General features: G+C 43.9%; 2 protein-coding genes across 12 annotated transcripts in view; both read left to right on the top strand.

Annotated features, from left to right (window-relative positions):
* The window catches only part of LOC108128145 (cubilin), a 42,192-nt gene that overhangs the window by 11,526 nt on the left and 7,081 nt on the right, over positions 1–23,585 (top strand). For 7 of the 10 annotated variants that reach the window (XR_001773474.3, XR_001773473.3, XR_001773475.3 and 4 more), the window contains 7 exons: positions 17,690–17,716; positions 21,307–21,411; positions 22,127–22,304; positions 22,372–22,398; positions 22,467–22,675; positions 22,768–22,981; positions 23,250–23,467. Coding sequence is in view for 7 of the 10 variants with exons in the window: in XM_043212316.2 (XP_043068251.1) it covers positions 17,690–17,716; positions 21,307–21,411; positions 22,127–22,304; positions 22,372–22,398; positions 22,467–22,675; positions 22,768–22,981; positions 23,250–23,467 (978 nt within the window). In the remaining 3 variants the exon portion in view is untranslated. The remainder of the gene's footprint in view (positions 1–17,689; positions 17,717–21,306; positions 21,412–22,126; positions 22,305–22,371; positions 22,399–22,466; positions 22,676–22,767; positions 22,982–23,249; positions 23,468–23,585) is intronic. The other 3 variants (XM_017245548.3, XM_017245547.3, XM_017245549.3) reach the window with 3 other exon arrangements.
* Positions 71–22,240, top strand: LOC108128147 (uncharacterized). 2 transcript variants are annotated; one of them, XM_070280934.1, is made up of 3 exons: positions 71–431; positions 12,050–13,584; positions 22,127–22,240. In XM_070280934.1, exon 2 carries the CDS (start codon positions 12,112–12,114, stop codon positions 12,220–12,222), a length of 111 nt encoding a protein of 36 aa, XP_070137035.1. In that variant the 5' UTR covers positions 71–431; positions 12,050–12,111; the 3' UTR covers positions 12,223–13,584; positions 22,127–22,240. The 2 variants fall into 2 exon arrangements, with proteins under 2 accessions (XP_070137035.1, XP_070137036.1); XM_070280935.1 differs by having other exon boundaries at positions 12,054–13,584.

Below are 23,585 nucleotides of genomic sequence, written 5' to 3' on the forward strand. Positions count from 1 at the left end.
AATTTTCCCGAGCCGGAGCAGATTTTCTCTTAAAAGTGCCGTGCCACTGGCCGAGTCCGTTCAGTCGATTTCTGTCGGCCGTGCCGCCCTCACGCAGTTCGCTTTGCAGCCAGCAGTTTTTAGCCAACTTTCTTCAGAATCAGCCAGCTTCTACAGTCGAATCGCGTCCTTAATCGCATCGTGTGCCAGGCCCCCAAACATACTTTCCCAGCAACGCGCGCACTTTTCCGGATAGCTCTGATTACGGCTTTGTGTTTCCGCTTTATCGCTTCGATTCGGTGCTTTTAGTTTTGAATATTTACTTTTGCTTAAGCATCTCGTTTCGGTGTCAAAAGGTTACTCCCAGCTCCCAGTCCCGGCGATAAGCGGGAATTGTACGACAAGAGTGAATTACAAATCAATTGAGAGATAGCCCTGTCTGGCAGCAAGACGTAAATATTCAAATGGAACTCGATTTGCATATTCTTTGAAATTGCCGCAGCTCTGGTTGTGCACACTTGAGATATTTGGGTTGTATTTAAAGATAAATTTCTGGGTTGTTTAAAAGTCAAAGAGAGGGTAATCGACTTGGGGACTTGATTGATAATGAAAAAACCAGGGAGTGATTCAAGTTGCAGTGCTTCAAAGAATTGTATTTTTGTTCATGAACCATCTATAGTTTCTGGAATTTACCACAAAATAAGTTTTTCTGAAAAGCAGAGATTATTTGCATTGGATGAAAAACATAAAAATTTTTTTTTTTTTTTTTTTTTTTTGTAATAGCAGGGTAATGTTTATTTAAAACTGTCCATTAGGGACAACCTTTAAATTTTATCACGTAAACTTCACGTATAGATATTTTTAAATATTAATATGGTAGAAAAAAAAAAATTAGAGTAGTAAGGGGAGGTCCAGCGGGTGTGTCCTTTTAAGTCTTCTGGGTTGCTCGCTGCTGTCCAGCAGGGAGCTGGCCAACCGGTTCGGGTGATTATGAAGCCTCTGCATGTAACGTGCGCTGCTTCTTTGTATCTCGTCCTTGACCCAAGGGAAATTGAGAACCTCGTGGATAGTGCGATTGTCATGATAGACGTGGGCCCCAGTGGCGATTCGAAGGACTCTATTTTCAAAAGCTTGCATAGTTCGGACATTCGTCTTGCTCGCAGTTCCCCAGAGCTGTATGCCGTACGTCCAGATAGGGCGTATTATTGCCTTGTAAATGAGGAGTTTAGTGGAAGTTCTCAGCTTCGATCTCCTACCCATAAGCCAGTTGAAGGATCGAAGTCTTTGAATAGCCTGTTTCCTCTTCTTAATCAGATGGGGCTTCCAGGTGAGCCTCCTGTCTAGGGTGAATCCCAGGTACCTGGGATTGTCTACCTGTGGGATTGGAGAGCCGTTAAGGTTAACTGGAGGGCAGTTGCCTTTGCAGAGAGAAAATGTGGAGGCAGTGGACTTCTCGTTATTGACGGCAATGTTCCATCGCTTTTGCCAGTCGCTGAGCAAGTCAAGTTGCAATTGCATCGTATCGGCTGCCCCCAATGCGCTATCGGCGGTGGTAAGGAAGGCGGTGTCGTCTGCATAGGTTGCTGCGAGCAGGTCAGGCCTCTGAAGAACAGGGAGGTCGGCCGTGTAAGCATTGTACATCAACGGGCCAAGAACGCTGCCTTGGGGTACACCAGCGTGAGCTTCTCTAATACCGGAGATGGCCTCGCCACATCTAACAGCAAATTTACGGTCTTCCAAGAACGACTTTAGGAACTGGAAGTATGGTCGGGGTAGGCCAGTCTTTAATTTATATAGAAGACCGGGATGCCAGACTCGGTCAAACGCCTGCTTCACGTCCAGCATGACGGCCATGCAGTACTTCTTGGTTTCAAACGCGTCCAGGATGCACTGCACTACCCGATGGCACTGCTCTGGCGTACCGTGTCGCCGCCTGAAGCCAAACTGGTGGTCAGGGATCAGTCCAGCCTCGTCAAATACTGGCAGTGCTCTGCTTAAAAACACTCGTTCAAGTATTTTGGAGAGCGTTGGTAACAAACTTATTGGTCGGTAGGACGAAAGGTTTGCTTCGGGTTTCCCGGGCTTAGGTATCATAGTTACCTGGGCACGTTTCCATGTGGACGGGAAGTACCCTATCTCCAAGCATCTATTATAGATCCTCGTAATTAGCTGAATGCTTGGAGGTGGTAACATTTTTAATGCAATTGCATTGATACCATCATCGCCCGGGGCCTTGTTGTTGCTCATGATGGTTATAAGCTCAGCTGTTTCCTCCTCAGTCACTGGTGGTATTGGATCGGCGTCCCTAGAAGGCTCGGCTAGCAGACGGGCAGTTTCAGCAGCATCCTCCGGTGAGCAGCGATCGAAAGGCGTAAAGACACCTTCGAGGTGTTCGGCGAAAGCGTTGGCCCTGTCCATCTCCGATCTGCACCAGCTGCCGTCGGTTCTTTGTACAGGTGGGATCCTTTTCAGCGGCTGTCTGATAGATTTGGTGACTCGCCATAAGTTATGTTGAGGGTCGCCTGGCTCGAGTTGTTCGACGAACCCGTCAAAGGCCTGCTTCCTTAGTCTTGCCAGAGTTTCTGTCAGACATTTGGTCGCTCTATTGAAGGCGGTTTTGTCCAAAGGATTCCTTGAGAGCATCCACACTCTTCGGAGTCGTCGCTTTTCAAGTTTGAGTTCTTCGACTTCTGGGCTCCAAAAATGGATGTCCCTGTCAGTGGCTCTTGGGCGGTTGGAGGGCCTTGGTGCTGCTTCAGAAGCTGCCGCCTGAATATGGGCTGTTAACTCTTCTACAACGGTGTCGATGTCAACCGGGGAGTCAAGTGTCGGGCTGGGGTCGGTAACGTTGTTCAGGTAGGATTGGTACTTGTCAACGTCTGTTGTCTTGTAGATCAGCTTTTTGCGGGCTGACCTGAGCAAGGCTGGGGTGAAAAGTGACACGGCAAAGGCGCTGTGGTCCGAGAAGAGGTCTTCTACTTCTCTCGCTTGAATTCCGGCAGAATCCAGTCCTCCGGAGATGGCGAAGTCTAGCACATCAGGGATTTTGTGGGGATCCGTAGGCCAGTATGTGGGTGCACCGGTTGCGTGACAGCTCAAGATTCGGGACTGAATCTGCCTGTATAGGGCCGAGCCCTTTGGGTTTGTAATCCTGGAGCCCCACCAGGGGTGTTTAGCATTAAAGTCCCCTCCGATTATGAACTTGGGGCCGAGGCAATCCAGTAGCAAGCCGAATTCCTGTTCGTGGATGTTGTGCCTGGGGGGGCAATATGCTGCGGCGATTGTTATGTCACCGTTGGTAGTGGAGATTTTAATTTGGGCACATTGTACCCAGTCTTCGCACATGGCTGGAAGTGCCTCATACTTGATGCAGCTGCGAATAAGGATGGCCGCGCCCCCGCGACCTCTACCGTTCGGGTGGTTAGCGGCAATGAGGTCGTATCCTCTAATAGTCAAGTATGATCTGTTGGTAAAATGCGTTTCTGATATGAGGAGAACGTCTGCTTGGAGGGTCTTGCAATATAGCTCGACCTCTGGCCTTCTTTTTACCAGGCCGTTAGCATTCCATATGGTTATATTTAATTGCGTATGCACAAGGATTTGCAAACGGTGGCCATCATTTGGGCTATTTGGCTCAAGACCTTCTCCATCATGCGCTCAAACATAGATTCCATCCTAGCCGTTAGGGCGTCCATTGGATTACTTGAAAGACTGGGATCGGGATTGGGGTTGGAGTCAAACTGTGGTGCTCCGTTTTTGACTGCGCTAGCATAGCTGATGTTAGGGTTAATTTTGCTGAATTGAGGTTGCTGGCGTCTTGGGGCAGCCTGTTTGGGGGCGAACGTGCTCTTTGCCTTTTTGTAGGCTGGACAGCCCTTGTAAGAGGCCGCATGTGATCCGTCGCAGTGGAGGCAGACTGCTGGTTCACTGGCAATTTTGGTGCATTCGGACGATGGGTGCCTATCTCCACACTTTACGCATCTGTACTCCAGATGGCAGTACCGTTTCGTGTGACCGAAGCCCTGGCAGCGATGGCATTGGGGCACATCGTCGAATTTTTTTGGTGGCTCAACCGTAACCATCGTGCTGCATAGCCGCTTGACTTGAAAGGCCTCCTTGTTGTTTTTGGCTGGCTCGAGGTTAATAAAGAAAATGTTTAGTGGCTTCTTTGTACCTTTTTGCATAGGATTGTGTATATCCCTGACTTTGTGTCCATGGCTGCTGAAACCCACCTTAATATCCTCCGGGTCGGTGGAGAAGTGGAGGCCTTTAACGACGATCCGATAAGCGCGCTCGTCTCGGGGCTGGAATGTGTGGTATCGATGGTTATTTTCGCTCAGGAACTTTTTCAGAGTTGAGTAAGTATCCTTATCTGGAGTCATGACGCGAATTGTGTTGTTAGTGCTTGCTTTGTAGGTCACTTCAACATCCCCGCCTAAGAGGTGGGAAATGTCTTTGGAAAGGCCCTTGATGCTGGATACGTCCGGGATAAAAATTGGGGGCGGTTTGATGATTTTCGCCGTTTTTACCGCAGATTGCTTGGTTTTCTTATCATCTTTTTTCTTCATAACGTCAACCTCCATGTCGCTGACACGATCTTCATCGTCTAAATCAGAAAGAATTGCATAATAATTTTTTTCAATATTAGCTTTAAGTGCAGCTCTGGCTGCTTCGCTGGTGGTAGGTTCGTCTTCCATAATGGGTTTTTTAGCAGACTTCCGCTTCATTTCTCCATGCTCGGAGTCGCTGGAATCGACATCTTGAAAATTAGAATAGGCTTTCTTTTTCGAAGGCGGCTTGATTTTGATGGAACTGGGAGGGTTTTGCCAGCCCATTAAGTTGGTTTTGCCCGAGAATGGCCGCAAGATTAGGTAAATAAGAGTGGTTTTATATTTTTTTGGTGGTTGGAAAAAAAAAAAAATTTAAATTTTTCTTTTTATTTTTTTAACAAACAATAAAACGATGCTTTCAGTTCAAAGCCTACCTCTCAAACATAAAAATGAATTCACATTCATTCGCCGCCCCTTTGATATAGATGCGTTATTAGTTTTCCACCCACAGCATCTACAATTTCCTAATCGCTGACCCTGAATGCTTTTCCTTGGAACGTCCTTCCACAGGACACATGATAACATTCTGTGTGTGCTGCGAAAGGTTGCAAAACGAATCGGAGACAGGCAATTGTTGAGGGATTTACAACCTGCTCTCCCTCGAATTGTTTGCATTGCTGCAATAAAAGCCCGCCTACACACACTCCCTATAGTTACTGGAAAAAATGGGAGGAGGGGAGGCCTAAGAAAGGCCGAGATTGTGAAAGATAGATGTGTCCATGGCAGTTATGACAAAAGGGTGCTCAGCTGCTCCTCAACTAAATTGGAGTCAATGTCGGGACCAACTTTCCAATTTCCGTACTTGCAACACTTCTGTCGCTGACAAGTGTCAACTTTGAGAAAGGTCCACCCTCCATTTACCTCCGGAACAAGCTTTGAAAAATTTTGGGATTATTATAAATATTAGTTTGCTTGAGATGTTTAAAAAGGGGATAAAAAAAAGCTTGAGGTTAAGGAGTAGAAGTCAACTTTGCAATGGTTGCTTTATTGGGAAACAAAAATATCCGAGGAAATAGTAATCAAACAACCACCCAGGTACCTATAATAGGTATTAATAGTAATAGTACTTCTAGTAATACTATCTGAAGTTCAACACATAATTAAATTTTATTCCTTATAAAGATAAATATCCATTAGGAACCCATTATGTCCCCAGGAAAGTATGCTATTTATGTTTCATCTGCAGAATATTTACCCATTAAGTCTTTGAAAACGTTGCTGGTTTGTTTTCTGATACATCTGCAGGTTATCACTTTTCTCGCAAAGGTGGGCGTCATAAAGAAAACTCGAATAAATTAACAATACGATACCCCTTGCAATCTGCATGCAGTTGAGCTATTTTTGCGAGATTGAATCGTGCCAAATGTGCAAACATTGAGCCAGCAATCGTTTTCCACTTTGTTTGCGAGAGCAACCAGGTGATAAGCAAACAGAACCCAGCGGACTAGCAAGTCAGGGGTTGTGCTACGGCTTCTCAACCCTTTTCTCCTTGCTGGGCCACCACTATGGTGGCCCCTAAATCAGGCCCCACTGCCAGGTAATAGAGAGATAAAATTTGCTACGTGTGGAAAATGTGTAAAAAAAATGAAATAAAATAAAAGCGAAAGGAGCTGAGTAAACTCGCAAATAATGTGGTCCTCTGCTCCCTGACGGCAGCCACTCGAGTGTTTAGGACCCTCACGCATAAATTATTTATTCATTTGCCGTTGCCGGGTTTTTATATGCATCATTAAAATTTCTTTCTGGGCCTCAAAGTGAATTTTTCGAGACCGATTCGGGCACCTTTGACCCGTTCGCTCCTTTCCCGAAAACAGGACTTTTTTTGGATAAACTTTGGCTATTTTATAATGAGCTGCACTGACTTCCCGGCCAAGAAAACCCTTTGGCTCACTCACACGGGGCTTTTCCTAGCTCCATTGTTCGGCTTTTCCTCCTCGCTTTTCCGGCGGTGGCAGGGAGAACTAAGACGGGCGGAAGGCGTGGCAGCTTTCCGCTGAAAGTGTTTATTTATTTTTTGTTTGTATTATTTCCTGAGCGTTGGGCCTTTGTGTCGGCATTCGGCAAAAAAACCTCTCATTTCTATTTAGCTGTTTCCGTTTTCAGGCAGTTTGCTTCGAAAATTATAATAATACCCCATGGTCGCAAACCAACGTTGCGTATATTCCGAGTTTTTTTTTGTATATAGTACGTATATATTTTTTATTTAGATTCCAACTCGAAACTAATTAGCGCCCTGTGCAGAAGTGCTCGTTGTTTTGAAGGCTTTACGCTTTTTGCGTGTCCACGTCATGTGATATGAGATGGGAAATATTGTAGAGAAACGCTGCAACTTTTTCATTACATCAACTTGACGGCTGCCGAGTGAAAAGTTTTCACCCAGCAGCCGGCTGGAAAAGGGGGAAAAGCGGGCCCTACCAGCTGTGGATGCTGTTTCTTTAATTTGTATTTAGTTAGCGGACGATGCTAATGAGTTTGCTGATTAAAAAAAGGACTGCGCCTTTTGATGTCCGACGACCTCTGCGTTGTGTTGAAATTCCGTTTCCAAAGGGGACTTATTAGCCTGGCCACTAATTAGGCCGGACTCTTACCGCTCTAAACTTGACACAAATTGGCCAAGTCAATCAATTACCACATAGTGGAAGTCATTTTCGTTTCATCCATCAATCGCCTAATCAATCTGGGCAGAGCAAATAGCCAGGGAAAAACTTTTGCCTCTGAATTATGAATTTATGGAGAAAGCCATGCGAAAACTGTGCCGATTTCAATAAAAATCATTAACCGAGCACTCAAAGAGGTTCTAAAACCACTCGCATTCGGCACGGAGTGGGAAAAGTTTCCGATACATTAAATATGAATGAGATGTTGGGGTAATTAAGCTAAACAGATCCAGAAACAATAACGAAACTCGAAATAAATATCTTGGATAAACAAACCGCAAAATGGGCAGTCATAAAATGGAACGAGGTGGCGCCTCCACTGCCGTGAACTTCTTTTTGGCAAAAACACATTTCCAATCGAATTTAAATAAACAGCGCCCGCCGTAATCAAAATAAACCTCAACAGGAAGCCAATTCAAATAGCTCACGAATTGCTAATGTACTCTTCGTAGTAGGTACAATAAATGACAAACAGAACAGTATGCCTGCCATTATGGCTGATTACCCAATTTGAATTTTCAATATTTCCGGGAAATTTCATTTCGGCCTGACGAAATTCGCAAAATATGCATTCCTAGTAATGGCAGGGTTTTTTGGCTTTCGTTCTGCGCAACAAATTGTGAATCATTGTGGAACAAGCTGAATTCACTTACCCGAAAAAGACGACTCTTTAAGACTGGAATTTCATTAATCTCTGTCGCACGTTCTTGGGCATATTAAAATATGTCTTTTGTGGCGAAACGTGAATATAAAAAGACCAGAAGCGACAGGCGAATAAACATCTTTGTGTAAGCTTTAAAAACCTTTCTCGTAAAAGTCAAACGAGAAGCATGCAACAAGCTGGGCCAGGAAGCGGGCCAGGGAGAAGGTCAACCCAGTGGCTTCTGTGTCGAGGTTGCACCCACCCGCACACGCACACCCAAACACACACTTGCTATAAATCTTCCATTCATGTGGGGCAACAATGAGGCCCAGACGCTTTCTTGTCCCACAACTAAGACAAAAGATACACAGAAATCAAGTTTAAGTGCAGTTGAAGGCGGAAACACGATGCTCGCTCTAGGCAGGAATACACTAGGGGAAAAGCTTTCATAGGAAAAAGTATTTTGAAAACGTTAAAAAAGGGTATTATTTAAGATTTTACAAGCTTGATAGGTTTTTATATAGTTATCTATTATCTATACTATTTTATTTAGTTATATTGTTATTAGTTTTATAAAAACTTTGACTTAAAGCTTTGAAGTACTTAGAAGGAATTCTCCACAACTCGTTAATCCTTTACTTATATGAATTAGTTTTGACAGTTGTGGTTTGTGCTAAAGCATCTCTTATTTTATCGAACATGACCAATGACATGAAAACAGTTTTATAAATGTTAAATAACCAATTCCATTTTGGACTCAAATTAATGTTGGGATTTGTGCTTGTCATGTTATATCCCATATTTTTTGTTAGTGTTTAAAAAGCGGAGCTTCACCTGACTTGGTATTGGTACGCGATTATAAATCACAAATGTTGGCTGGCATTGGCCGTGTGCCTCCTAAACAAGTGCAATTATTTTAATGCACTTTTGACTTTTGACATTGCAAGGCAGTGTGGCAGAGGCTTAAAGCACTGTTGAAGCATTTATGCTGTCATTGTCTCAACATACACACACACCGACACAACCAAAGGCAGGTTGCACTTGGCGGAAGAGAAGACTCCTTGAGTCGCATCACGTCCAAGGTCATCCAGTTGAACTTGACAAAGGATTCATGCGTTTTCGTTTTGGCTTTCGCCATGGCGGTTGCTTTAATTTTGCATGCAATTTCATATAAACGTTTTTCCTCGCCATTCTGCCCCTGCTCCTTGAGCTTTGAGGCCAGCAGCAATTTTCCATATTTTTCCCCGCCAAGTTAACCCTTCAACGTTTCTTTCTGCTGGCGAAACAAATTGAATTTATGTTTCAGCGCACAGCGATCGCAGGGAAAGCAAAATGTTGCCAACGTCATTGTGGCGCGTTGGTGGATGCCTACGCACTCCGGGGGGCCATTTGAATACTCAACCGAACCCATCCCCTGGGCTTTCCCCTTTTTTCGGAATGGTGGCCACGTCATGGCCCATTTGTTCTATGACCTCTCACACCGCCCGCCGCCGACATCACAGCATAAACAAATTTTGCAAATGTGCGCATAAAACTTACGAAATTGCAAAAATTTATTTTATTTCACAGCACCACACACCACACACGACGTGGCAGTGACAAGCTCCTTTCCTTGGCGTTTCCTTTGTTTTGTTTTCAACACAATCTCTGTGTTGGGGCTGTTGTATGAGTGTTGCTGGTATCCTGTCATCTCGGCTTTCCGTTTATCTGTGTTCGTGGCCCGTCGCCTTCTGGCGCTAATTTAATTAAGCTTCATAGACCGAGCCAGAGGACTGTCTGACGAGCCGGCAATATGTGTCAGTGCAATGTGTTGTAAATCTATTCAAGTGACTCACCCGCCCACTCACTTCGAATATTTTCGAAGGCAGAACAATAAACAAATATAAAATATCGTTTCGGCCTTCTCGGCCTGTGCGCCTTTTATGGCCATATAGCCATAAAACACAAGCACACGCAATCGAGTCAAGTAAAGTGACTCTCTCGGCCACAGCGTTGCGTATACGACGCGTTGGCTGCATTTCATTTAATTTTACGCCTGCCGCTCGGCAAACATAATTTGATTGATGCCCCCGCGGCTGTGGCTTACATGTGTAAGCCAAAAATAAAACTGATAAATTGACTTATTACAACTTAATTCGCCAACCAACCGCCGCAGGGCCACATTTTAAGTTCTGTTTCTGTTTGTGGGCTTACCAAAATTTGCAGACGTATGTGGAGCGCCAGGAACTCAAAAGGGAAGCATAATTTATTCCTGGGGCCAGGTAAAATGCTTATGAGCGTAAAGGAGGAGGGCGGCATTTCATTAATATTAATTGACCAATTCAAAGGGACAGGACCGGCCAACAAAGAACAATTGAGTCACGAAAATGAACTGGCAATAAAGGCCGCAAGAGCAAGCCAAAAGCCAGTTAGTTGCCGGCTTATTTATAACCTTTCAACCGCGCGCGGAGACACAGCCCAGACAAATGGACCCAAATAAATAAAGATAAATATTTAAATAGCCAAGCTGTTAAAAAGAGCTCGCAGCGGGAGAGCAAAATCAAACGGAAAAATGGAAACTGTCACAAACATTGACAAGGCCTGGCCGTAATGCCACCGAAAAAAGGGCAACAGATATTTTTCGTGAGCCGCATAATTAAAAGGCTTCTGCTTGAGAACCTTTCGGGTATATAAAATAATAAGTGCTAGCTTAAAGCACTTCCATATTTATGTTCCGAGTCTTTTCCGAAGTCCTTTCAATTTTTGTTGCCTTTCTATTGATAATGTCGATGAACAGCAGCTGTGGCCATTTGTGCGAGACCCACTGGGGGCGTCTGCATTAGTTTTTATATTCAATTCCGTTCACCTTCCATTTGGCACTGCAAAAACTTATCAAAAGTTTCCCGTCTGGTTCCTGTTTTCTTTATTTTTTTGGCCAGCAATGTCAGCAGCGATTCAATGGGCAAAGCCATTTTCACTTTTGCAAAAAAATAAAAGAAAATTCATTTGACGATTTTATTTCATACTCTTTCAAAAAGCTACAGAAAATATTTCTGCTAGTCACAGAGTTGGTATAAAAATAAAAAAATTGTCGTTGTCATCTACTTTGTCATTGTTGTAACCTTAGGCGAAGGCGAATTTTGGTTGTCATTAAAGCTGAATTTATTTTGTCATTCTTGTCAAATATATTTTAGGGATTGCTACTATTTTCAGAGGGGTTTTGGGACAGATTCTATCATAGATTTTGTTAATAATGAGAATTATACAAGTATTTTGATTCTTTCAACTAGATTGAAAGATTTTTAAAGAGTAATAATAAATTGTATTCCAACAACAATATACTTTTCAGAGCATTTTGTTGTCGACTTTGATGCTCAAAGTTCTTTGGAAATCACTTTATTATTTTTGTATGGTTTATTTTCGTTTTTCATTGAATCGAACCGATGTTTCGACGGCTTGTCGAGCTTTGTTTCGATGTAATTGAATTTTCTTCAGCCCACGACCACGGGGCGGATGAACAGCACCGCCGATAATTAAGTATACGTGTCGTGCGCCAGCCTGCCATGTCAGGACTCATAATGCACTGGCAATTATCGGCAGAGCGACAAGAGGGCAGTAGATGAGCGGCAGCCGGACTATTAGACAGGATAATAGACACTTGAAATTGCATTCAGCTCCGAGACACACTGTCGGAGGGCTACAAGATCCTCGATGGCAGGAAGTGCAAGGCCCACACTCCGGCGGACAGCATTAATCATCTGTCAGTGGCAGACAAAAGGCCCGGGTCCTTATTGGTTGTGATTTTTGGGCAAATTCCCACTCGAGGGACACTTTCTGATGAAGTGAGTGCCACGGGACTGGGGCTGTTTGTGTGGGTGGTTTATGGCCGGGTTTCGAGTGTCACACACTCGCACACAATGCGGCAGAGGCGACAAGTTTTGGGCTGTCCACAGGCTGTCGGGCATTTCATGCACAGTCGAGCGACTGATAGGCAGCCCTCGCAATTTATGGCAGGCAATTTGTATTGGTGGGTGGTGGGAGTTCGGCTGAATGGCTGAAAGGGCATTTGTCAGTGTCGGGGGGACAAGTGACGGCCCAGTGGATAGACCGATAATCTCAACTGTGCACTACAGAGACGGCAATATGTAAATTCCCACATTCACACCTTTCTTCTCAACCAGACAGACTCGCAGTTGAAAAGTGAATCAGTAGTTCGCACGAAAACTTTATAAAAACAGCCCGCATGAGTAACAGCGCCATGGTGGCTGTGGCCATTTGCTGCATCCTCGTCCTGCTGGCCGTCTTCATTGTGATCATCATAGTGGTGGGCCAGACGATCGAGGAGCCCAAGTGAGACATGCTCCAGCTGGGACCTGGCAACTTCCCAGATGGATAACAGAGGCCTCAAAATTGTTAGTTGCCGCCACCCCGAGCCTCCATCATCATGACCTTGGCGATATCATCGAAATTTACCGACACACAAGGAGGTGACAGGAACAAAGAAAGTGACAAAGGAACAGGAACAGGAAGGGGAAGCCGAGGGAGAGGAGGAGAAACAGGAACCAAAGGAGCAAGAAGCCGGAACAGTGGCAGAAGGAAATGCGTCCCATCGTCAGTATCCATTGGCTGTGATGTGAAATTTTTAGAATTTGTGAAGCAAAAATATAAATAGAATCAATCGAGAAATCAACACAAACACGGATCGACTAAATTTCGGAACATTCCGCATCCCGAACATCTTCATGTAGCATCTTTCCGACTACTAAGTGTTGTTAATATAAATGTATATACACGCATTCAAATTATATATATGAATATGAATATATTATATGAATATCTGAATATATTATATACATACGTACCGTTTAACAAGCAAGAAATATGTGTAACCCAACCGTCGTAACGTTGCGTTCTTTTTTATAAAAGTGTTGTTAACAAAACCGATTTTTATTAATGTTTTATTGATGTTGAATATAACGTATACACACTCACACACCAGTGGAATAAGTTTACATTAAATGTCCAGAGATGTCAAAATTGATGAGCAGAGATCCCAAAAGAAATCCGAAAAGAAAAAGGATTATTCGAAGGACAGAACAGAAGCAGGACAATAGGCAGGCAACCGGAGAGCTCAATTGTTTAATATATATACGATATATACCTTTAGATCATATCAGGAGCGGAAAGCAGTCAGCAATTGCACTTGTTAATTGCACAGGAGGAGAGCAGGCGAAGCAGGAGCTGGAGGACTTAAGTAGTTAAATATATCTACGTATACATAGGAGATATGAATTATATAGCGGAGATATGCATTTTATATATCAAACAAAACAAAACAAAACAACTTTTTGGATAAGTTTTATGTGTGCGTGTACCTAGACCGTAGCTAACTCTTGTGTATACAAAAAACAAATGATAAGGCCGTTATCAAAAATGGACATAACCAAATATATTCGATATGAGAACTTAAATAACCGATTGAATGTAGTTAAACAAATTTCGAGCCCCGAAACCCAAGTCCCAAATTAAATCAATGCAAAACGTACGTGCGCTGTAATGAAAAGAACCGACTTTCACTCAATTAAATATGATTATTCAATGCAAATGCGAAAATCAGAGAACCCAGCACTCGTGTGCACCATAAATTAATAAATAAATTAATTAAATATAAATATCAACAACAATGGCTGGCAGCAATACAGAAACGGAGAGAAAGGTAAGCTTAAAGGATGTTCTTGGTGATTTCCTGGAATATTCCCCACTTTCACTTCAGTTGCAGTCCAGGGAGGGAAACACAATAAAATTCAATTTGAATGCCCAAGAACCCTTCAAGTCTGAAAAGCAGTTACAAATCGTCGCCTATCGACATTATTTCCCAGTTTTTTGTAGCCTGCGAGAGTGGGTAATAAAGTTATATTGGTGCAGGCGCCTGTCAACTTGATTAAAATTGATATGGCCACTTTTGCCGGTTGTCCGAGTTACCGAGTGTGAGGATAAGAGCGGAGCTCCCTGGGGGCCTTGGACCACATTTGGTTGCAAACGAAATCCAGACTACTGAATGCAGAAGCCAGAGCGGCAAACAAAAGTCAACTTGATGAATTTCTCCAAGTAATCATAAAGTGATGGAAATTCAATTTACACAGCATTAAGTATGGCAGAATGGGGGAACTCGGCTGTCCTTCACACGGGTGTGTGCTTGTGTGGTTTATTATTATGCAGATTAGGGCAAGTTGCCTTAGCTTTAGATATGCCGTACCTTTGGCTCTACTGTTGCCTTACTTTCACCTGAGCCCCATGATTTCTGGCATTCAACGAGCAGACTCGTGTGAGTGAGTGTGCATAAAACGCCGCCCCTAGCTCCCTGTATGCAAATTACATTTCATTTTGAATTTTCGCTACCTTTTTGGCACGCACACACACTCGTATAGAGGCAACCTTTATGGGCATTCAATGCCTTGGCCAAATTGAAGCTGACGGCAAATGTCACGTTTTATGACTGCGTTTGCATATCAACATGTATGGCCCCTTCGAGTGGGTCGAGGTGTGTGCTGGAGTGCGATTGTGCCCGAGTGTGAGTGTGAGCTGCATCCGCCCAGCACGCTCGAGTGCTCATCTAGCTCCTCACTTAGTCAGCATTATGCAAATGCCCCATCGCCTGCCAGACGCTCTTTGCAATTTCAATTTGTTTGTTTATGAATTGCTACTAACACAAATTAATTGCCCAATTCCAGGGCAAGCATATTGTTTGTTTGCGATTAGTGGGCGGCTGGGGCGGGTGATTGGTGGGCGCGGCAATCACCGTAAGGGAAATAATTCTGATTCGGACTCGGATTCTGATTCTGTATCGGAATGTGAGTGCGAATGCGAATCCGAAACAGAATCAGCAACGGAATCCGAATCAAATCCAAATGCGAAATCCGTCAGTGCGCAAAAGCAATTATCTAAAGGAAATTGCTCAATTAGAAAGTCCAAATCGAAAGCCAACTAAAATACACAAAAAGGATAACAGAACAGATGGAAGAAGAGAAGGCCATCTGAGGATATATCAGCATAAGTAGGATTAAGGCAGAGAAACAAACCCATAAAGAAGCTAATCTTAAATAAGGAGAATCAATCTGAATGAGAATGGAAGAGTGGAAAGTACAATTTTAAAATGTTAAAATTCTTGTAGAATTTAAAAGCCATTCTCTCATCCTTCGATGATTGTGCATAAGTAGAAGTAGCTTTTTTATTATTCCTCCTAACATTTGCATTATGAACGCCCCACAATGGCTGCGAGATGGGAGATAGCTTCGAGAATTGCAGTCAGCGATGTGTAAAGCCCAGATAGAAGATGTCCAGCCAATGTTGGCAATAGTCAGAAATCAGAAGGACATTAGAGGCAGCGGAAGGCTCTGTCCGGGCAGAGGCGGCAGTTAGAAAAGTAAACTGCCTGCCTAATGACTCGAAATTTAATGCAGTTTTGCGAATATTGACCGCATTCCCACCAGTCATGCCAGAAACGCAAACTGGACTGCTGACTCAACTGTCAATTAATCAATTTAGCCAGCCCTCCAGCCGGTTCCAGGCCCTCAAATTAATGTGGCCACGTTAAGAACACAAAAACAGGATGCGTTGGTGTAACAAATGTTGGCGTTTTTAAAACCAAATTACATTCCATGGAAATGGTTCGACAACAAACAGAGATTCTGTCCTGAGCCGTGGCATATTTTTCATTTGTGGCATTTGTGTGCCTGAGCCGAGCTACTTTTTGTGGCACTTCCTGCTCCCATGTTTTTGTTGTTCTCGGCCTCCCGATTCGGCCGTGTCGCTACGCATTTTAATGCCGCCAACGAGTCGGTCCACAGATTTATGGCCATTTATTGAGCATAAGTGTTGGCAATTTATGAACCAGCCGCGCCCAGTTCCCCCACTCTAAAATGGCATTTTAATAAGCGACTAAGAGTCTGTGTGTGCCGGAGTGTGTGTTGGTGTTTGTCTTTGAGCTTGTGTGTGTGATGTGGTGAGGTCTTTGTGCTGAAATGAAGATTTATAAACCCGGGCCCGGCCCAGGCCCCAGGCTCCAAGCAGCTTCGTCAACTCCCAAAATGGCACAAGTTGTTAGTGCGGGTTCAGAGTACCCATAAATCTCCCACAGAATCTTGTTTAGTTTATTGAATTATCAAACGGGTCGGATGTGTGCGGAGTATGACATTGTCTGACATAAAACTAAAAGAAATATCAAACACGTGCGGCAGTCACAGGGCACTTATGTAAATACACTCCCCCCAGCAGCCACCCATCTATATTTATAGTTTTATTTGTCTAAGGTTTGCTGGAGCGGCATTAAAATGTGGCCCGATTCGACTTATCTACATCTCGCGTATTTTCCTCATTTCCCAAAACCCAAACTCACACACCCACGTGCCACACGCATTTCCACTTAATTTTCCTGACTCATTTAAATAAATTTGTTTGGTTTCTGTGGACTTTTGGCATGCGGAACACGTTTTTGGGCAGAAATCTGAGAAAAATAATTTTTGTAGCATATTTTTTGGGCGGAGGAGGAGGGCCTAGGAGCACATCGACTTGCCATTATGGAAATGTGCGTTTAAATTTATTAATTTCTGCTCTGGAAGTCCTAGAAGAGCCCCCCGCAATAGCTCCGACTTTCTTCCATGAGAGTTCCTCGAAAACAAACATTGATAATGCCGCAGAAACCTCAAGACCACATACAGGTGAATGAGAATCCCATGAAGTGCTGCTGCATTTTGAACAACGAAAGCCAAAAAGTAAACTTTCCACCTACAGGAAGGAAGGAAAACAACAAATTACAACTTTAAGCTTCAGGGCGCCACAAAAGAATAATTTCAATGTCTAAAATCTTAACATTGACAGCAGATGCTGGCAACAAAGTGTGGCAGTGTGTTGCAGCAGAAAAGGGCCACTAGATCAGGGTTACAAGCCAGCGCAGGCACTTCAGAAGCAGAGTGCACACCCCCGTTCCCAACGCCTCCCTGGCCACGCCTCCTCGAACACCCCTTTCTATGCATCATCGTTGTGCACTTGGCATCAATCAATAATTGCCCATTGAGAGCAGCTGCTGGAAGAGGACTCTGCTGAACCAGACACTGCACTGGGAATCCCAAATAGTGTGATTTACATAACAGACATCCCAATTCTTAGACTATAAGCTTTATTAAAGATGTATATAGTCCTCAATAGATCTATTTCTCTTATATTATTATATCTTATAAGGTATTAAAAGGTTGAAGGTTCTACATTTTGGTTACTGTGTACCTGGCCAACCGATGCCAGTGCCATGATTGATTAGCAGCATGCAACACGAGGTGCTTCAGCTGAAACCCGACTAGACAGCATAATATGGCGCTTATTGAATTGAGTCCTTTGGCTGCCTTTTGCCTCTGCTTGGCTGCCTTCCTCTACTGCCTGCCTTTCCTTGGCATTTTTGCTGCATTTTCCGTGCCATGGCCACCAACAGAGCACTGGCTGTTAATGATATTGCATTGTATCTTTGGAATCGCCGTGCCTTTCCGAAGGCAAGCAGGGCGCTCGAGAAGGCAGCTCGAGTGGTGGCAGTCGGTGTTTTTATCCACTCTCCTTTCAATCTCTTTGACTGCCGCCAGCATTCTCGTTTCCATTATGTCAATTTAACCCAGCGCCTCCCCCAGACCACTGCCGATCTGCAATTTAATTGCCACCCCTTATTAACCCCTGTCGACCGACAGCCAAGATGCATTCAGCGCCTTACCCGTCTACTTTGAGTGCAAAATAACGTTTAAATCATATTGACATTTCTGCGCTTCTCTTTCTCGTTGCAGGTACGTTCACAAGAGTCGGCCACAATCGTGAGTAGCTGCCACAGCCAATTTTATTATTTTGCCACTTATCGATAAATATAAAAAGTTCTTGGTTCAATATAGTTAAAAGTTCAAAGTTGAGAAGGGCGCTTCAACTGCAGTTCTGGGTCTTTTTCTGGGCGAAGTGCATAAATAAATGCAAAATAGCTTAGGTCGAAAGCAGAACTCTCCAGTAAAAAGTCAAAGAGGATTCTGAAAGGCAATATGAATTACAAACTTCTTAACTGGCCGGAACTGAGTGTCCGTGGGGGCGTATACGTGATCTTTATTATAAACATAACCCCTCTCAGGCCAGTCAGGCTATTAATGAGCTATAAGTATAAACAGTTGAATTTAATAGCCCTGGTAATTGGCAATATATTAGACTCAATTTACCTGATGGCTAACACAAATATGCACTTAAGACCCTGCAACATAATATGCATAATTATGCCTGCCACCCAATCCCCCAACCACCCAGCCAGCCGACCGGCCAAACTAACCCGAAACCAAACGAACCGGTGCTCAGGCAGCAGCTGTGCCTAAGATGCCTATCCATAGATCCGCAAGGACTCATCATCTTCCTGCCACATCCGTGTCGCCCACCTGCCATCGTCTTAATCAACGCATTTTATCGCCATGATTTTATTTTCCGGGCCAGAATAAACTATTAGGAAAACTCATTTTCATGAAAATCCACTTTAATTGCTGTTACCGTTGCTGAGATGTTGTTTTTCCCCATCTGGGTGCCTGTGGTTATGGCATTTAGGCAGGCAGTGGTAATACACTGACAAAAATAGCAACTTTCTGATAAATAAATTTCGAGCTACAACCTAAGATGGTAGGGCCCTGACAGCCATGTATTCTTTTAAGTGCTCTACCCACCAAATATCTGGTGTCGGCTGTTTCTGAACGGCATGCCAGCCACCAATAAAGCAACGCAAGGCGTTGCGCCGTCTCTGGTTTTGGGCCTGGCATTTGGCGAGCGGTGTTACTTGTAAATTTAACGCAAATTGTCTGTAACATGAGCTCCCCACGACAGGTGTCTACGGCAGCGAGGGGAGTGCTGTGGTTGGGTTGAGCTTTTTGGTGGCCGGGAGCGCAGCGGGTGGTGGTGCCAGTGTAAGTGCCAACAGCAGTGGCAGCCATTAAATTTTCAAGAAGTGTGTGTACTCGAGCAGGAAACCCAGACCTGGCAGACATCTTAAGGATGGAGAAAGAGTGCTGTCGACAGACAGACAGAGCCACTAAAGATTATGGGTACTGGAGGGCGACAAAAGTGTCGCATTGGTAACACAAACTAGGCGAAAATTTGATTTCGGAAGCGTAGTTATTGCTAGTTGGCTTATAACTTATAAATGAAACTAAAAGTCTCTAAAACTTTCACCCAACAATCTGGCTAAAGTTCATATAGATGGTTTAAAGTTTGAGTTTGAGTTTGAGGGCGAAAGTATGTAAAGTTTAAATAAAACAAACTAAGTGAATAGTTAAGTAGAGCGATCATAAGTTCTAAGGACTATCAAAGGATTTCAAAATGTTTTTTTGAATATTCTTCTGTGTAGTTTATTAGAGAAATTACGTTACGTGTGTCTTGGGGACTATCGCGGGCATCTTGGCATCGTTACGCGTCTCGGTTTCAGTTTCACTGGAAGTTTCTGGTTACGGTCGGGGAGCATTTAGTGGCAGGCCTCCCCGGGGTGCCGTTACAGGTGATGCTGCCACAATTACACCTGTTCGCAGAGCGGTAAACACGTTTAGCAGGCAGCTTGTTTCCCCCAATGGAAATTCTGTCATTTAGCAGCCATTTTATTGCATCCATTTTGTTTTACGAAGCCGCAATTAAAATGCTGCTGCATTTTTGCAGGCATTGTTCCGAGCTCCCTTGGCATTGAAAATACAAAAGGTGTAAATTAACATAATGACGGGGCCTGAGTGGGCCAGAAAAACAAATGCCGGAGCAAAACAGCAAACGCCGTCGTGCTTCATGGCCCAACAAAAATATTTACGGCAATGCAAATGGCGTCTGCATAAAATTTATTGACACTTTACTGCGCATTGTCATTGCGGTGGCGAAACGGGAGTGGTGCAGGTGCAGGTGCATGGTGGGTGGGTGTGGCGGCTGACATTGTTACGCACCCCACTCGAGTGTGTGTGCGAGCTTGTAGCTGCGTCCATGTGTGTGTCATGCAAATCCGTTCTCATTTTAATGAGCAAACTTTTCTCGGGCGCCATTTATTTGCTGTTTAGTAAACTGCATTTCAGATAAAGCGCTTGCCTCTGCCTGTCAGAGTGTGTGTGTGCCTGTGTGGGCGTGTTAGCGGGGTTTTCGGAAAATTAATTTAAAATACCCAACAAAAGCGACAAACGGGGATAATCGCTCGGATCGCTTGCCTAAAGGGATTCTATTCTGGCTGCGTGAATAATTAAGTGGAAATTATGTAAACGGCTTAGTTGGGGCTTTTGGCTAACACAAAATGTTGACAGGGAATTTTGGTGTGTAACATCATAAAATCAATATAGACGGCATAGAGACCGAGGCATTCATTTGCCCGAATTTGATTTCCGCTGCCGCACCATGCCCCGAAAAACACAAACTACAGTTACAGCAACTTTAGACCGCAGCTGCAGCTGCGTGGCTGCCACAAAAGCCAACACAAAGCATGCCCTCCCCCAAAGCCCTCTGACCCCTTTTTCCTTCAGGCCCTCACCACCCCCCTCCCAAGAATCCTGGCCAACATCAAACACATCTTGGCCGGCTCATTTATTATGTACCAGAAATGAATTTAATTAGAGACAAAGCCGCAAGGCATTGGTAAATTTTCAGCCAAAGTGGCGAGCATTTATGCGTATTTTAAAGTTCCAGATGGAAATAACTATCCATCAATGGAGCATAAAGTATTAAATTTTTCATAGGATTTTCAATTGCCCTTCATTTTATAAACTGATCATTAAAGAGGAACTTCTAGAACCTCTCCAGAGATACATTTTTATTTAAAAAAATCAATCCCTTTGATAGAGAAAGTAATTAAAGGATTAAAGCCAGAAGAGAGTACACAAGTGGAAGCCGCTTCCACTGAAATCACCTTGAACAATGCCTCGGTGTGGGTATGCTGTGTGTTCTGATGTGTGTGTCTAGAAAAGCTCTTAATAATTTCCGCTGGCTTTGGCGCACACGTTGCGTATACGCCATGGCTGCCGGCACGAGTCGAGTACAGTACATGGATTTCCTTTTTGAGTTGCACTGGATCAGTGGGATATGGAGCTCCCATATCGCCAGGCCCCCACCCAGAGCCGAACCTTGGATGATAGATAGACGTAAACGAAAACGAAAACGAAAGCGAAAGCTTGTGAGCAGCTAAACGTAAACGTTATAAATGGACAGACGGACAGACAGCTTGTCATAAAGTCGGGGGAAGCGCATTTCCTTGTTATCGTGTTGTGACTTAAATAGAGCTGCAGGAACTACAGAGCTACATGCAAATCAAAATCATTAACACTGTGTATTTGTCTTCCCCCTCACATTTCTACCCCCGAACAACCTGCTCACCCCACCCACCAAACCTCTAACCACGCCCCCAATCACCCCCAACCCAATTCAGGGGCAGGCGCTGCTCATTTAAAGTCGCCCGGCGCAGATGGGGAGCCTTGGATGCAGCCGGTGGTGGCCTATTTGGAGGTGTCGTCGCGACCCACAAAATCGCCAAGTAGGTGGCGCCTCTTCCTCTATTCTCTCTCTCTCTCTGTCTCTCTACCTATATTTCTCCTACACACACTCACACAATGTCACCACCACCAGTACCACCACCACGCCTCCGCCCACGCTCTCGATGTGTATCGTTGTGTATGTGTGTGCGTTCGATCGCCTTGGGCCGCGTGTGTGTATTTGTTTTAATTGGTGTGCGTGGTGTGCCCGTTCAGCGCGCCCGTAGTTAACAGTTACATTTTAGTGTCCACCCGTAGTACCTAGTTCGAGTTGCCCCAGTAGACAAAACAAAAACTCAAACGCTTAATAGATGTACATAAATATTGCGAAAACAGAACAGCAACCAGAAAACACGAGCACAGAGAAGAAACTAAATCAAAGACGGGTATAAACCTTTTAAATAGGTTATTGCATGTTCAATTAAAGAATTTAATAACGATCCGTTTTCAAAAAGAATTCACTGAAACCCCAAAAATTGATGGAAATTTCTCTCTGTACACCCCACACTTTCACACACACTTGCCAGATTGCGAGATGCCTTGTTGAAAGCTCTTGTTTCGATGCTACGTTCTGTTTATGTGTTCTTTATTGTTATGTGTGTCTATGTCTTATCCTATTGGCAAAATGAAGTATCCTTTGACTTATCATGCCCAACCGCAATGCAAACCCTTGCGTTTGTGCTGCTTTCTCCCCATCCTTCCACCCGTTTTTTGCAGAGTGTGATCAGACCTTCGTGTCGCGGATCGGCGGACCCCAGAATGGCAGCTTCTCGGCCCCGCTGCTGCATAACCATCGCAATCATTCGCGCCAATGCCTCTACACTTTCCTAGCAGGACCTGGACAGCGCGTCGAAGTAGTTTTTAAATCATTTAATTTAAGAGGAAGTCCACCAGAGTAAGTAACATTTAGAGCTTCATAAATAATCGACTATCATTCCTTGTTTCTCGTAATATTTTTGCAGTGGTTCGGCCGTCGGTGAATTACCAAGGTAAGCGATCTTTACTCTTTACTTATTTGTCGAATCAAATATATATATTATTTACTGATGTGTTGTAGCTGTGTTCATGAGTACATGGATATCTACTCGGAGGTGCAGTCGTCGGAGCCAGCGGAACTGATCAATTCGCCATTCGGGGGTCGCTACTGCGGCACAATACCGCCGCGTCGTCGCATTTCCATGTACCGGGCAGTTGCGATTTCATTTTTTAGCAACAAGAACGTGTCTACGGATCTGTTCGAGGGCACTTTTAGGTTTATAAATGCATGTAAGTAGCCTTATAACGTGAAAAAGATCCAGCTGCTGCCATATAGTAAGATGAATGATTAACCATTTTATAATTTTTATTCAATCCAAAAGCGGAATATGAAATTGGCATTCCCATTGCGGGATCGCCATGTTCCTACACGATAACGCCAAGCATGAGCGTCAACAAAACTGGTGCGCTCATATCGCCAACCTATCCAGGTGCCTATCCGAAGGATATGTCATGCACATATCAGTTTCTTGGTGAATCGAATCAGAGAGTTAGATTAGAGTTTCGTGATTTTGATCTGTTTTTTGGTGGACCACAGTGAGTACCTCTAATGCTGCACAGTTGAAACAAACACAAAACATACACATGCGAATACTGACATAACCGGTAACAAGTCAAGATCAAAGCAAGTTTGGCAAAAATTTGCTCTGATTGGCAGCACCCTCATCCACACACACACATACGATATACACTCTTATTCTGTAATCTTTCTGACAAAACAAAACCAATTCTTCTCTACCCAAAAATCTGCTATCCCATCTGCAAAATTTCAACAACTACAATAACCACACTGAAATATAAACAGCTGCCCATTTGACTATGTGAAGGTGTACGATGGTCCCGATAATTCGTCAGCATTAATCGGTACATATTGCGGGCAGCAAAGAAACTTAGTTTTGTATTCGAGCGAGTCGAGCCTTTTTGTTCATTTTTATACGTTACCGCGCACCGCAAATACCCAAAATCGTGGCTTTAAAGGAATTTATGAATTTAGCGAGAGTTTTGTTAAATTAGATTTTATACGTAAGTACTGTGAATTGTTGTCTACAAATGTTCGTTTGTCGTTTCAGTTGTTGACCATGTTACAAACGCATCAACAACCATTTTGTGGCCCATCCATCCAAAAAATGTTGGCCAAAAG

Source organism: Drosophila bipectinata, chromosome 3R (genome assembly GCF_030179905.1).
Source record: "Drosophila bipectinata strain 14024-0381.07 chromosome 3R, DbipHiC1v2, whole genome shotgun sequence".
Taxonomy (NCBI): domain Eukaryota; kingdom Metazoa; phylum Arthropoda; class Insecta; order Diptera; family Drosophilidae; genus Drosophila; species Drosophila bipectinata.